The sequence below is a fragment of the Bidens hawaiensis genome, unplaced genomic scaffold, assembly GCF_021521415.1.
Source record: "Bidens hawaiensis isolate Kalapana, Puna unplaced genomic scaffold, B.hawaiensis_p1.1 tig00004020_1, whole genome shotgun sequence".
NCBI classification, from domain to species: domain Eukaryota; kingdom Viridiplantae; phylum Streptophyta; class Magnoliopsida; order Asterales; family Asteraceae; genus Bidens; species Bidens hawaiensis.
This window is the reverse complement of record NW_027491236.1, coordinates 1,977,419-1,992,672: the sequence shown is the minus strand read 5'-3', so window position 1 is coordinate 1,992,672 and position 15,254 is coordinate 1,977,419. Positions and strand designations below refer to the sequence as shown.

At 35.6% G+C, this 15,254-nt stretch overlaps 3 protein-coding genes and 1 pseudogene across 4 annotated transcripts; all 4 read left to right on the top strand.

The window, feature by feature from the left end:
• Positions 1-221: 221 nt before the first annotated feature.
• Positions 222-2,166, top strand: LOC143625148 (uncharacterized). The gene is made up of 6 exons (XM_077095587.1): positions 222-283; positions 685-757; positions 879-972; positions 1,045-1,158; positions 1,248-1,305; positions 1,539-2,166. The coding sequence occupies exons 1-6, from the start codon at positions 251-253 to the stop codon at positions 2,001-2,003; spliced, it is 837 nt and encodes a 278-aa protein (XP_076951702.1). The 5' UTR covers positions 222-250; the 3' UTR covers positions 2,004-2,166.
• A 283-nt stretch (positions 2,167-2,449) lies between these two features.
• On the top strand, positions 2,450-5,610 carry LOC143625052 (putative ribose-5-phosphate isomerase 4, chloroplastic). The gene is made up of 10 exons (XM_077095513.1): positions 2,450-2,453; positions 3,397-3,548; positions 3,678-3,805; positions 3,880-3,949; positions 4,406-4,510; positions 4,612-4,707; positions 4,792-4,848; positions 4,937-5,054; positions 5,134-5,200; positions 5,365-5,610. Exons 1-10 carry the CDS (start codon positions 2,450-2,452, stop codon positions 5,432-5,434), a joined length of 867 nt encoding a protein of 288 aa, XP_076951628.1. The 3' UTR covers positions 5,435-5,610.
• A 1,473-nt stretch (positions 5,611-7,083) lies between these two features.
• LOC143625196 (F-box/kelch-repeat protein At1g30090 pseudogene) lies at positions 7,084-8,753 on the top strand (annotated as a pseudogene).
• A 4,947-nt stretch (positions 8,754-13,700) lies between these two features.
• Positions 13,701-14,923, top strand: LOC143625147 (nuclear transcription factor Y subunit A-4-like). Of its 2 annotated transcripts, none has more exons than XM_077095586.1 (4): positions 13,701-14,023; positions 14,186-14,290; positions 14,372-14,536; positions 14,601-14,923. In XM_077095586.1, the coding sequence occupies exons 1-4, from the start codon at positions 13,988-13,990 to the stop codon at positions 14,748-14,750; spliced, it is 456 nt and encodes a 151-aa protein (XP_076951701.1). In that variant the 5' UTR covers positions 13,701-13,987; the 3' UTR covers positions 14,751-14,923. The 2 variants fall into 2 exon arrangements, with proteins under 2 accessions (XP_076951701.1, XP_076951700.1); XM_077095585.1 differs by having other exon boundaries at positions 13,713-14,023; positions 14,598-14,923.
• The last annotated feature ends 331 nt before the right edge of the window (positions 14,924-15,254 follow it).

Here is a 15,254-nt window from a genome sequence, read left to right as displayed (position 1 = left end):
TTAGTAATTTTGTACATTACTATAAACTAATCTTCAGAATCAGACCATACTTGGCTGGAAAGTTTTAGAGAAAAAAATACATAACTTTTCTTTCCATTATCTTTTTTTTCTTTTAATGAAAAAACTCAAAAATAAAAAAAAAAAACTTTCTTATTTTCTTTTCCAAATTCTTACATAAAAACACTCAAGAATGCAGCCACCTAAGATTATAACTGAATAAGCCGAGTCAACTCACTGGTTTTCTGAAGCCATGAAGAAAAAGCTCGATACCCGTTTCCCTGCTGTAAGCTTCCAATTTTGATCCAACTTTACATGATCAGCTTCCTCTAGTTCGTATATTCTGTCGCGAAATTGTTGTCGTAATTATTCTAATGTTATCAGGCAGCTTCATTGTGTACCCTAACCATGATTTTGACTTTTTACTTCAAACTTTTTTTTTTTAAATTCAAATCAGTAATTGAGTTCTGGTCTGTTATGATCCTATAATACATGTTTCAGATCGAATATTCTTGGAGTAAAATTCGTCAGATTTCATTTGAATCTGGTGTTTTCAACTTCAGATTTTGACATTTTAGGGTTTTTGGTATTAGTTAAGATTATAAATTTTATATGTTTAATGCATTAAAAATATATAAGATCTGAATCACTTAAAGTGACATTTATAATTTATATATGTCTTTGCAGGTTCGGATAAAAAAGATAATGCAAGCTGATGAGGATGTCGGGAAGATTGCCATGGCCGTGCCGGTTTTAGTTTGTGAGTTTTTAACCTTTTAGGTAGATGTGCAATTTCGACACGTTTACGTATAAATTGCTATTGTAATAATATACTGTATTTGTACGTATAATAATTATTAATGCATTAATTATTTATGCAGCAAAAGCATTGGAACTGTTCTTGCAAGATCTTTGTGACCGTACATATAGTATCACTGCTCATAGAGGAGCAAAGAAGGTTAACTCACTGCATTTGTAAGTCATAATCTTTGACTTGGTGTGAAAAGTCTTAGTTAAATACATTAATGGATTTATATCTCTTTTTAGGAAGCACTGTGTTCAAAGCTATAATATGTTTGATTTTCTGAAAGAAGTTGTCAGCAAGGTCCCTGATTATGGCCACTCGGAAGCTGCTGATGATCATACCATGTTAAAAAGAAAGTAAGATTCATGAATTGAGTTTGATTCTTGTTATTATGTGGAATTTCCTTTATTAAGAAATGCAAAAAAATATAATCTTTTTGTTCTAGGAAAGTTGCTGCTGATGAATTGAATGGAAATGACGAAGAATCAAAGAGAATCCGAGTGGTAATGATTTTTTTATTTTTTTATCTGATGTGGTCTTTCTTTTACAGTTTTTGGTACAAACTTTTTGGAAATTATGCCTTTAGTTCTCACTGTTCACTCAGACGTAACAGGTTTGGTCCTTGACGCTAACAGACGTAAAAATATCTCTTTTTCTACAATGACTAAAATGACGTTACTATATAAAAAATGAAAAACGTAAATTGACATAATAAATTCCATAGTGTTTGACACAGAGTGAAGCGGGACCCACAAGCAGCAGAGGCAGAGGTCGAGGTCGAGGTAGGGGAAGAGGTCGGGGCAGAGGCAGAATATCTGTAGATCGAGATTTTCCCGTGATTGAACCAGAATCAGAATCTTCAACATTATCTGTTCATAATATCAGCAAGGAAATCCTGCGCCCACAGGAGTCGCTGGACAACCAATCAGAGTTCATCAAAAGCAAAACTGCAGTCAACATTGATCTAAATGGCAGTTTTGATGGGAATATAGATAAAGGGCATGATACTGCAGATGGCCGTGCAGCACTGCCATCACAACCACCACTGCCGCCGCCGCCAGCTGCAGAAGCTAGCGAGGTTGCTAACAGTGAGTATCCTGGGTGGTCGGTTTCAGAAATCGACAGGATGGCTGTTGACCCACTTCTTGCACGAGTCAACTCGAGGTTGGATGAGGATGATGAAGACTATGATGAAGAATAATGATTTTAAATCACCAAAAGTGGCTTCTAGTTAGGTGATAATTTACCAAGGCAGATATATGGTAGTTTGCTTATTGTTTCTAACTTTCTACAGTTATTTAGTTTTCCTTGTGATATGTATTTTGTATTTCTTTGTTGTAATAGTGATGCCATCATAAGTCTGTTGTGAGTTAAGTATTGAATAGCTATACTTCTATGCTGAAACATGTCATCATAGAATGAAAATGGTCTCAACTTTTATTTCGGTTTGCACTCAGATTTTTAATTTATTGAATCATACTCGTCTGTGAGCGTTGGGAGAGTGTCGCCCTAGTGGCATCCGTGGACGCCTCATTCTTGACGACTGGAGGCCTATGTAGATCTGTTATTGAAGTTATTTCATAACAATATTTGATAAGGCCAAAACCTAGTGACATCCAATGGTTATAGAAGCAAATTCAACCAAACATGGGTTTCTCAAAATGTTAGGAAAACGCTGATCATATGAGTTCTTGTAAGGGCCTGGAGCTACAAAGTTATAAACGACCTCCTATATGCATGTATTATACTGCATAATATGATTATGGAGGATAAAGAGTGAAGACGCATGATACCTTACAATGTATTAGAGGGTAGATGGTTTATACTCTAGATGGAATAAAATTGTTATAAAGAAGGGGACTAGTGAAAACACGTGGTAAACAGGCAAAAGGAATGTATATAATTGCCACCAATAGAGAAGAAAGGAAGCCGCTATAAAGACCTTTTTTTTTGTGCGTGTGCGGGTGGGGGGGGGGGGGTGTGAAGGTTCCTTTTCCTACTATAAATATCCTACGATATGTATAGAATAGGACATGAGATAGAAATTGTTTTTACTTGACTATATATTCCATTGTTTCCATTCTCATACCAACTTTTACTTTGACGAGTTTTTCAGAATTCTACATAAAGTATGCCATATATGATTGGTCAATTAATGATGATAAAAAATAACCGCCAACTTATAAAATAAGGTAGACTCCTCTTCAGCCACCTCAATATGATAAAACATTGTTGATGTATCACGTTTAATGTTCCCCTTCCTTATGCATCTACATATATATACTCATAGGTTTTCAAATTTGGATCCGTCTTTCTGCTACACATTTCCTATATATTGATGCTCCAATTCAATACGATCAAAATTAACCAAAAAAACGATATAGATAAAAAACAACACACGTAAAAAGTTGAAGCTTGTTACAAATCACATTCAACCTTGTATTTGAGAACCCAAAACTTATTAACTTGTAAAAACACTACAAAGTTGACTTATATTTGAGTTTGTGAAATGAAATAAAAATGATTTTTAAGTTGATAAATAATAAATAAAAATAATGGGGGGGTTATATATGTCTGGTGTTGGCTGTATGGAGATAAGCATGGCGGTTGTTCCTCCTATCTCAATTTCCAATTTCAAAACCTGAAAACCCTAAGTAGAAGCAACCTCAATTACAGACCTCTAACCACTCGCTCCTGCTTTAATTACACCACCAATGTTGTGCTCTTTGATGCTGCTAAACACACGGTAACTCCTTCATTTCAAAGATGTTTTCCGTAGTTACTGATTTCAAACCTTAGGAATTTATAATTTAACCAGATTTTCTTCCTAGTGTTTTTGATAGTAGTTTATTAAGTTTGTAACTATTTCTATTAGGTGGATACATATCTGCAAAGTGGCATGGTGGTTGGACTAGGGTCAGGTGTCGCCTCATCTTTCGCAATCGAGTATTTGGGTCACAAGCTTCGTGTCGGCCTACTCAACGACATAGTTGGAATTCCCACGTGAGTGCATCATTTGAATTATGGGGCGCTACAATGTTAGCATATTTGTGTTTATGTTGTGATTATTGATGCAGTTCGGACCGGATTGCAAGTGAAGCAGAGAAGGCAGGAGTACCTCTGCAACAGTACCAAGATAGTACGCAAGTGTGATCCGAGTATCCATTTACTCTGTTGCTGCTGATTGCTTTTTAACTAGGTTTCATATCTAAAGCCATATGGAACAAAATTAACATTCCTGTATTGATATAGTTCTGCATACTCCATTGCATTTTAGTTATACATCATAAGATAGTGAGTAAGAAAGTGAACATGATTCAGAAGATTAAAAGAAGAATATATTTAATCATTGAGCCAAAAGAATGATGTTACATAAGTGTTTGTAACTAGATAAACCGTAACTGATTATAAAGTTTCATTCTTTTTAGAGCTCTAAGCCTTGATAAGATCTTTCTTTTATGGAGATTTTGAGTCAAAATATGCAGCACAATACATGATGGAAGATCTTTGCTTATTAGTAATCAGCTTTCCTTAGATGCTACAGTGAATAATATAGCTTTCTCAATGATGAGTCATAAGTATAATCTGTTGACTTGTTTCTAGATTGATTTTGCATTCAATGATGCTGACATAATGGAAGAAGGAAGCCTAAATATAGTCATTGGCCGTAAGAGGCTTCAGGGAGATGAGTCTATCATCGAAGAGAAGGTCAGTTTCTTTTTATTTTTGTCTTACTTTTTCCTTTTATAAAAAGAATAACCTTCTACTCTTCCATATATTTATTTTGTTCTTGGTTTATTATTGTACAGAAAATATTAGATGTGACAGAGAATCTTGTTATAATGGTCAAAGAGAAACAGTACATAACGGCTGTAGGGGGTTCAATTCCTGTTTTAGTTAAATCTGTAAGTTTTAGTCACTAATAATGATGGAAAATCAATTTGTTTAAATCTGTAGTATAATGCTTATGCTTAAAACTCAAATTCCAGGTCAGCTGGATGGACACTGCAGAAGAGATCGATGATCTCTTTGTAGGTGATGCAGAGGTACTGTTCGCACACAGGCACAAACATATATGTATGCATGCATGCATTTATATATGTATATAACTCATACATAGTTTTGTATATGAAGGTATGGAGAAGACCGTCTATAGGGCACGCAGATCCTACGGGAGGCAACTTTCCACTAGTGACAAAAGAAGGACATAATATTCTTGATGTTATATTTACATCTCCTATACCAAACCTTGGTAGCACCACTTAATTCTCTGTGATGTCAGTTAATGTGCTTCAGAAAATAATATAAAGGATGTTTCATTTTTCATGCAGCTGAAGTAGCAAATCTTCTCAACAGCATTGACGGTGTTGCGTGTCATGGCATCATAACTAAAACACCGTTAGTTTCTCTCTCCTTTCTTTGTGATTTTGATATAATATTACCTGAATTGACCTGTTCATAGCTGAACGGAACGGGCCACCCATCACTTGATGTATCATAACAAGACTTCTGTTACAACGGGTCACTGAGATTATCCTTTTCTTTTTCCTTGTGGGTTGCAGTTGTATAGCAGTGATTGCTGCAGAATCTGGGCTTCGTGTAATTGAAAATAGCATCGCGAGAAGCGTTTAAAACCGACACGTACACTTTCACCTTCTATATCTTATGATACATTCGTTAGAGAACAAACATACCTACATATCAGTAGTAATGAGCTATAGATTCTTGGTTTATAACTTATGGTGGCATTTACATTATCCTATCATCATTGACATAAGGAAGTAGCAAAGTTGTTAATTTCATTTTGGTGAGTGTACACCCTTAGCTAGCTTTACAACATTAGACGAGTTAATTCGATAACTCCTTTCAGTACATAACTTCTTATGATACCTCAGTAATCACTTTGGTGACTGCATTAGTCCATGTACAATATATAATTATCCCCTTAAACCTTCAATATAAGTGATACATAGTTAAATACAGGCATGCAAATTTAGGGATCTGGTAGGATTAGTGCACAGACTTAGGGTTAATTTTACAATAACATAAGGCATCTTGGTTACTCTTCATGGTTCAAACATAAAACTTATTAATCTAAAAGGAAATTGATATTTTTAATGTTTGTAAGGGTATATATGAAATTATTTCTATAAAAAAATATCAACCACATAATTATGTATGAAAATCAAGAGAAGAGAAGTGCGTATTGTACACACATTATATCCATTCTACAAACAACTCATTGAAGGGTTCCCTTTATCGTATTATTTTTTTTGTTGTTGTTGTGTGTTCTTGGTTGAAGATTCACTTGCAATATACACTAGTTGCTAATAGCTTCACTAATTTTGTTTGATTGGTGATAAAAGATATATGATTTTTGGGGCTGATTTTGGTACAACTAAAACTTATCATCAAATGATATCAATTTTCAAATCATTTGAAGTAATAATTATTTCAATTTCAAAATATCTTCATCACTACGAAATTATTACACGGTTGCTTTCAAATCTACATCAAACATTTCTTGAGTCAAATAGCAATTTCAATATCTAAAGTCCTCCAAATTACAGTCAAATTGTATTTTAACATTTGAATTATATAACCTAGACCGGTCATAATGTAAATTATGACCAATATTATTCCTGACTTATTATCTTATCAAAGACAATCACACTCAATAAAGAAAAGTATATTCTTCTACATCAATGAACTATAAGAATGCTGTAATTATCGAAGACAAAATAAATGAAAGTTAAGAAGAGAAGCTGTTAGTTACCCAATTTTTAAAATTATCATAATTCAACGTGTCAATGTAAATTATCACAAGACAATAAGTTCGAAAATGTTAAAATTCAATTCACCTTTACGTGACGCATTAAACAAATACATTCACACCATTAATATAATGCTATCTTATGTTGTAAAAACAGCTCCTTCTCAACTATCATTAAAGCGTTTTACACTACTTTTTTTATGTAGTTTTATCAAACAATTATTATTATGTGATTAATTTAGGAAATGAGGTTGACTCGACATTGACGTGTACGGTTGGGTCCGATACCATGAACCCTCCTTTCTGTCCACGTTCTTTTGTTGCGCGTGGGACTTATTATTATTATTATTATTATTATTATTATTATTATTATTATTATTATCATCAAGATATTGTTATAATTATCAAACCCCATCTTTGCCACAAGAATTCATTCGACCCCCCAAGCCACAATCATCATCAAACAACATCAACCTTCAACCTCAAGTTTCAATCTTTATGCATCTTTAATCAATTCCCCTTATCTGTAAGTCTTGATCTTTATTTCTTGATGGGTTTTGTTTGAATTCGAACTCTACCCAGATCATAAAAGGATGATTTTTGATTGGTTCTTCAACTGGGTGTGTTTATTGATTCAAATCTTGTGAAAAAGGTTGAAACTTGAAAGGGGTGTTATCTTTTTGGGGGAAAAATTGAAGCTTTGTGCCTTTCATGCAGCAGAAGTTGAATTTGATGTTAGTTTTGTAGATGGGGTTTTGCTTGTATGATCATATTTGATGTTAGCAACGCTGAACTGGTTTTGCATATTTCAAAAGGTGTTCTTGCAATTGGTAAATCAGTCGATTCGAATTGCGGTTTGATGCTCTCAAAATCTTGGATTTGAATTGGGGTTTTCAAGATTTTGTTTTGGGTTGTTGAATTTGTGAAAAGGAATGCAAAGAGTTAGGGTTTCATCACAGCAAGTAGCAGTACAAAAGTTAGGGGATTCACAGATGACATTATCTCCAAAATTCAAGTTAGCTGCAGTCCAATCGCGCTTACTGGATCCGTTTGTTGAAACCGAGTCGAGTCTGAGAGGTGATCCACTTATTCCCGGTCTTCCTGATGATATTGCTTTAAATTGTCTTCTAAGGCTGCCGGTTTCAAGTCACACGGCTTCAAAAACCGTTTGCAAACGTTGGTATCAGCTATTTGGTAACAAAGAACGGTTCTTTACACGACGAAAAGAAATGGGGTTTCAAGATCCGTGGTTATTTATACTCTCCTTTCATAAATGTACAAGAAAGATTCAATGGCATGTTCTTGATCTAGTTAATTTCGCATGGCACACGATTCCACAAATGCCCTGTATCGATAAGGTGTGTCCACACGGGCTTAGGTGCGTTTCATTCCCATTTGAGGGGTCGCTTTTCGTGTGTGGAGGTGTGGTATTTGACGGCGATTGCCCTTTGAATATAGTGTTGAAATTTAATGTTCAAAAGAATTGTTGGACCGTGATGAAGAAAATGATAACGGCTAGGTCGTTTTTCGCAAGTGGGGTTATAAATGGAAAGATTTATGTGGCGGGTGGTAACAGTGCGGATTATTTTGAGCTTAATTCTGCTGAGGTTATGGACCCGAATAAGGGGATTTGGCATTCGGTTGCAAGTATGGGGACACATATGGCATCTTATGATGCAGCGGTTCTTGATGGGAAGCTTCTTGTGACCGAGGGGTGGTTTTGGCCCTTTTATGTGGTCCCGAGGGGTCAAGTTTATGACCCGAAAACCGATCATTGGGAAAACATGGCGGATGGGCTTAGAGAAGGGTGGACGGGTACGAGTGTGGTGATTTATGGTTACTTGTTTATTGTAACCGAGCACGAGAGGACTAAAGTTAAGGTGTATGACATGAATAATGACTCGTGGAAAATTGTTGACGGACCTCCATTACCGGAGCAGATATGCAAACCTTTTTCGGTTAATTGTAATAATAATAAGATTTATGTTGTGGGAAGAAACCTTCATGTTGCTGTTGGGTATATTTTGAGGTTGAATAGTGAGAAAAGCCCGAGCTTTTCGGTTCAATGGGAAGTGGTTGAAGCACCTGAGGCGCTTTGTGATCTGACGGCTTCGAGTACGCAGGTTCTCTTCGCATGATGGTGTGTTTTTTTTTGGTTTTGTATGTTTTGGTTGGTGTGTATGTTGTGTGTATGCTGTTTATATGATGCTGTATGATGTTTGTGGAATGATATTGTATGCTAATGATGCTTGTATTAAGTTAATTTTGAATACAATAAAAGAGTTAGCCCAAACAGAAGTAATTAAGGTTGAATGTTGCATTGCTTGTAATTTTAATATATAGAACTAATCAGTGGCGGATCTAGAAACTAATTTCAGGGATAGCGTAATTTTTTTTAAATGTATATTAAGATATTTTTTTTTACCGGTTTCGCGTTTACGGGGTCTGACTACCTTTCGCGCGTAGCGGAGTTCATTAACGCGTTTTGCTCGTGCAGGTGTTTGGTTACGTGTTTGGCGTGCCCCGGGCTCGTCTTCGTGTTACAAGCGTATCGGCGCCCGGTTAACTCATTTGCAATGACAAATCAAAACAAGTTCGTTTATAATGGGCGCATCAAAATAACCTAAACTTGTTTACTTAATGATATTGAAAATTACTCTAACTTATTAACTTACTAATACAATAATTTTATTGATATCTTTCGACCATATCAAACACATTGTTAATGAGTAGTTTTAAAGTTTACTCAACAAAAATATTGATAAACACAATATTTAATTAAATAAGAAAATAAAAGAGTCGAGCATGTTTGAACTTAAAGTTGGAATATTTAAACTTGGTGATAAATCGATGTCATCGTTTTCTTTTCTTTGACATTTAAAAAAATTGCTAATAAGAGGTTGCTTACTCATCTTCAAAGTTCTCTAAACAAAATTTGAACCAAAAACCTAATATCAATTCCAATTTACACATAAAACTAGATGCTAAATCCCTAATTAATTCCAATTTAAAAATAACCCTAAATACCTAATCAATTCCAATTTAAACATAAACCCTAAATCCCTAAATACAAGAAATCTTACTGGAAAGGAGAGGTCGGAGATGGAGTGGTTGAGTGAGGTCAGGAGGTGGCTGGTGGCGGATGGAGGTGGAGGTGGCGGCAGGCGGCGGCAGCCGTGGTAAACTGGTGGTGTGTGGTGAACAGAGTCTAGAGAGACAGAGTGTTGTCGGCTGTGTGCCTGTGTTCACAATATTGGTCTTTTTTTATTGTTAAACTTAAAAGGATTATTTGCGTTATTGGGTTTTTTGGTTTGGGTTTTATAATTTAAGTGGGCTTTTGTTGGGTTTAAGTATTAAATTGGTTGGGCTTAAGATACTAGGAGTAATGTTATCTTTTTTTCAGGGGTAACGAAACACGAAAATCGACAAAAAAAATTTTTTTTACACTACCAGCGAATCGTTGAGGGGTAGCGAAGGCTACCCCTCCTCATTAGCTAGGTCCACCACTGGAACTAATGTAAAAAGTCAAAAGATTTAAGGCAATTGCAGATATGATATTATCAGGTTTTGGGTTGAGTTTAAACGGATTCGAGTCTTAGTTCAGATTGTTTTATAGATGCTTTGGCATTTGACCGGTTTGTCAACAACTATTTATAGTTGAGTTTGAGCCAACGTTAGTTTTACTCTTAGACCGTAAGTAGTGGATGGAATCTTTATAGGGGCATTTTACGCCTTGTGGTGCCACGTCACCATAGAGATAAGGACTTCTACCAAAAAAAAAGGGTGTAGTGGGAAGCGCCCCACCCCCTTCATCATCTGGCACCAAAACAATCTCTTCATCCGGCGCTTTATGGGTAACACCCCCACCTCAAAACAACCCATAGCGATTAAGGGGTGGTGTTTCTGATGCTATGGGAGCTTTTTGGATGGGCAAAGGCCCCACAACGCATAGCCTTATAAAGATTTGTCACTTGCAATTATTTAATTTCCTTGTGTATTGATAATTTGATATTATCTTCTATATGTATAATTTAATATTGATGTTAACTTGCTACATGTACCCTTTATAAGTTGAATCGAGTTGAAAGTAACATTTAACAAGTCCACTTAAAAACATTAAGCTAAATCATTCAAATCAACCAGGGTGCAATTTTTAAACCGAATAACATGTAACCTAAACATGAATAAACCCGAAAACAAACAACCTGAACCCCATTAAGATGGAACCCGAAACCCAAAGGTAGTACTCGGTTCGCTAATCGGGTCAAAAAAGCTTAATCAGGCAACCTGAATTTACTTAAAATATTGTCAGCTATACATATACACACATGATGAACCAGAAAGTTTAGGTTTCCCTCATATGTTTTTTTTTTTTTTTTTTTTTTTTTTTTTTTTTTTTTTTGTATATCAATATAGTTATCACTTAAATAATTAGTTATTGTGTTAAAAAGTGACGTTGGTTGTTTGAGTTACTAAAAGGTTTGGTTTGGTTAATATGTTTGAAAGATCATATTGTAAAGTTTGCATTGTAGCTTGTACTTAAAAACCCATATATCAATTAACCTGACCCAAATAAACTCGAAATTGATTAACTCGAATCTTATTTGGGTCGGTAAACATATAGAATTCATATAACAAAAAACCCGAACAACACCCCCTAGACTAAGCGAGTTGATATTGTAAAACCACCTAAGATCAGTGTTGCAAAAATCCCGGCTAGGCATCGATTAATCCCCGATTAATCGCTAGTCCCCACTTCATTGATTTATTTTGGGCTAGTCGGCCAATTAATCGGTCAACAGTCAAATATGGCCAAAATCATCGGATTCCAGCGAGTTTCTGACCAAAATAAGCACTTTTCGGCAAGATTTCAACAAAAATCAACGGTTTCCGGCAAGATTACAGCAAAAACCATTGGTTTCTAGCAAAAATCCAACCAATTTCCGGCCAAAATATGTTTTTGTACGTATAAAACTGCAAATTACATATAAGAATGTGTGTATATATATAAAACTAAAAAATATATATTAACGTCCGATCCGATTAGTCGCTAGTCCTCACCCGATTAGTGAATAAAGACTTTTTAGTGCCTCCTCATACTATTATAACGACTTTTAAAATAATATATACTTTTCTTTTCTTTTCTTTCATATTTTGAGTTCACATATAATAATAATAATAATAATAATAATATTGTACGGACAAACCTTCCAACCTGGTTTTGTGTCCGGGTGAATCTGAACCACGAATTGTCCAAGGCGACAACTTTCTCATTAGCTAGCCGCAGAGAATTCAACCGGAAGCTTCAATTTGGTAAAATCACTGATTCTAATTTAAACCCTAGTTCTTCATTTCAACTTTCTTTCTCAATTCCATATATATACATACATACATACATACTCCTGCATGTAGTCTCAACTGATTGAATTCGAAGAAGAATTATGGGTTTCTGTTTTTCAATCAAAACCAATTTTCTTTGGTTAATCATAGGTTTAATTTGAGCAATTTATTCATTCGATAGCACAAAGATTTGGGGTCCGGTGATAGTTGATGTTAGGTTTTTTTATTAACCTGCTTATGTGAATTAAACATTATAAAACAAACATTTCTTAAATTACGTTTCTGAAACGGAAACGGTACGTTTGGTTGGAGGTAATGGAATGAAGGGGGGAATGGAATGGGAGAAGGAATGAAATGGATCATTACATTCCTTTGTCTTGTTTGGTTAACCTATGGGAATAAAATGAATTATTACTTTATGTTGTTTGGTATAAAAAAATTATAGATGAAATATAAATAATATTAACACTCCTATCTCAAAATACTTTTTACAAAAAAAAAAAAAAAACTACAATGGCGACGGTGGTAGTTCCGGCGATGAAAATGGTGGTGGCGGTGGTCAAGCGGTGGTAGCATTGGTAGTGATGGCAATCGTACGGTGGGGTGGCAGTGATGGTCAGGAAACGGCGGTGACAACGGTTACGGTGGTTACGGCGACGTTGTGGCAGCGGCGGCGGCGGTGGTAACGCTGGTGGTGGTGGCGGCGGCGGCGGTGATGGAAATGGTGGTGGTTCCGATGGTAGTTGTGGTGGTGGTTGTTAGGTGGTGGTGTTATTGAGAAAGTAAGGTGAATGAGGAATAGAATGAAAAAAAAGAAGGGGGGGTGGGAAGGAATTGTTATGATGGAATGGGATTCCATGTGTAATTGATGATTCCATTCCATTTAGCAACCAAACACTAATTTTTTCATTCCCAAATAATAAATCATTCCATTCTCTCTGTCATTCCTGTATACCAAACGCTACCTAACATTGTTTTCGGTAGGATCGGGTTTGCTATTCAAAAGGGGGTGGTGGCGCAGTTTGTTGCCCGTTTACCCACTTCTCTATTGTAATTGGATCCTTTTGATTTTAATAGATTTGTTATTAATGACTGGAAAAAAAATTAAAAGTCTATGGTCGGGTACTAATCTCAGTTTCAAGATTTTGTTTTTATTAGTTTAATGGCTTCATCAGTTGTGTCTTTAGCAATAAAGTTTTATAACTTTCTGATGTGGTTCCAATGATGGCCAAAAGAAAATTAGATGGAAACCAGAGAGAATTTTACAAGTGAAAAAGAAAGATTAATGCAGTATTTTGTTAAGAAATTTGCCAAGTCAAAGAGTTTATTGAATATTATGTAGTATTAGTAGTGTATTATGCCATTATAATAACTTCTTTTATGATGCTTACTAGATCCAACTTCATCAAAATCTGTGGTTGACAGCATCATGTCCTCTGCTGCTCCTGAGAATCCTGGTATTTGTCATGTTTTTTTGTATTTAATATTTATTATGATCTATATATGCATCTTATACAACTGTCTTGTTTCTTTTATCCTGCTAATTGGGTAAGGTTTTTCCTCGTTGTTGCAACTGGCTTTAACGTCCGCGGGTTTTGGGTAGCGGGTCAAACCGGGTGCGAGTTTTAACTAGTAATTATTTAGTGCGGGTTGAGTTGTTGATACAACACTTTTTTGTGTCCACTTTTTTAATCTTTATTACAGTTAATGCTTTTCATACGATCATAAGAAATTTCTTATTACAATAATAATCTGAATGTTTTAAATACAATTCAAGTATCTTTCAACCCGTTTAACCAGACCCAACTCATTTAAAATGTTCTATAATTAGCTAAGTTATCTAATTTGACCCGTTTGGGATTAAACATAACGTAAATAAACTGTTTCATAAGTAACGAGTGGAAAATGCCGCCTTTCAGTATGCATTGCCTTCATGATGTGTATATCACTTGTATATATAGTTTGACATAAATTAATGATGTTTTCGAAAATCAGATCATAACAAAAGTGAGATTGGTCAAACCCAAAAGGATGGCCAAGTTCAGTCCTCGCCTTCTGCAATTGCAAACGGCATGCCTCCTCCTTCAAACATCCAATACCCAACATTGGTATCTCTCTCTTTCAAAAAATAGTATTGGATATGTTAATGTTAGAATATCTATTAGGGTTGGCCGTCATTAGGCGTTAGGCCCGTTATTTAAGCCTATCAGGGTGTCTAATAGTTTTGTTACTGCTTGTTTCTGTTGAAGTTAATGCATATATAATCACAGGGTCAAGCAGCTTATCCTTATCCAGGTCCTTATTACGGCTTATCCTTATCCACTCCCTATGAAACACAACCGTATCCAACTCACCCGTATCCGGTGCAACCTATGGTACACTTCCTCGTCCTTATTTTGGCCCGTTTGACACATTTTAGTTATTTTATCCGTTTGACCCATTAGCATCTACTTCAGGTGCATCTTCAGTTAATGGGAATTCATCAAGGTGGTGTTCCGCTCCCGTTAGATACAGTCGAGGAGCCGGTTTTCGTGAATGCTAAACAATATCATGGAATCTTGAGGCGCAGACAGTGTCGTGCAAAAGCTGAATCTGAAAATAAAGCTCACAAGTCTAGAAAGGTAAATTAAAATTGTTATTAATCTGTATAAATTCTGTGAGCTAATGTCTGTGAAAATTTAGCAGCCGTACTTGCATGAATCGAGGCATTTGCATGCACTGAGAAGAAGCAGGGGGTGTGGTGGTCGGTTTGAGAAAAAAGATAAGCAACAAAAGGAGGGGTCTGATGATAATTCTCAGGTGAAAGATATCAATCTCAACTCTGATAAGCCCTAGAAAGTTAGTTAAAAATCATCAAGCTTTACTGCGGTTTCGAGTGTATAGTCAAGTTAAGGTCCGTGCTTTTTAGCTTTCGTGTTGTCTGTTTTTGGTTATCTTTTATACCCTGGATCTGTTTTTTGCTGTTTTGTTGAACATGAATTCAAGTTGTATTCGGGAGTAGTGAGGTTTTTTTTCCCTTTGTTTTGTGGTTAGGTACATGTTGATGTTATGGCTGATATGTTGAATAAGTTGTATATTTGTGCAACTATCAATGTGTTAAGTGGTCTTTTCTGGCTAAAAACAGAGTTTGGCATTCCCTGGTCGAAAATCAATTGAAACAATTGTGTGGTTTTACAAAAGTTTCAGATCCCCTTGGCTAGCAGGGTACTGGCAAGTATCGTGTGTTTTTCCAATAATGGGTTCTTATGGTCAATGAGAAAACTAGCTAGAATTAGAAACACCTTAGGATGCATGCATCTTAGCAAGACAACCAAACTAGGAATAGTAATAACTTTGTGG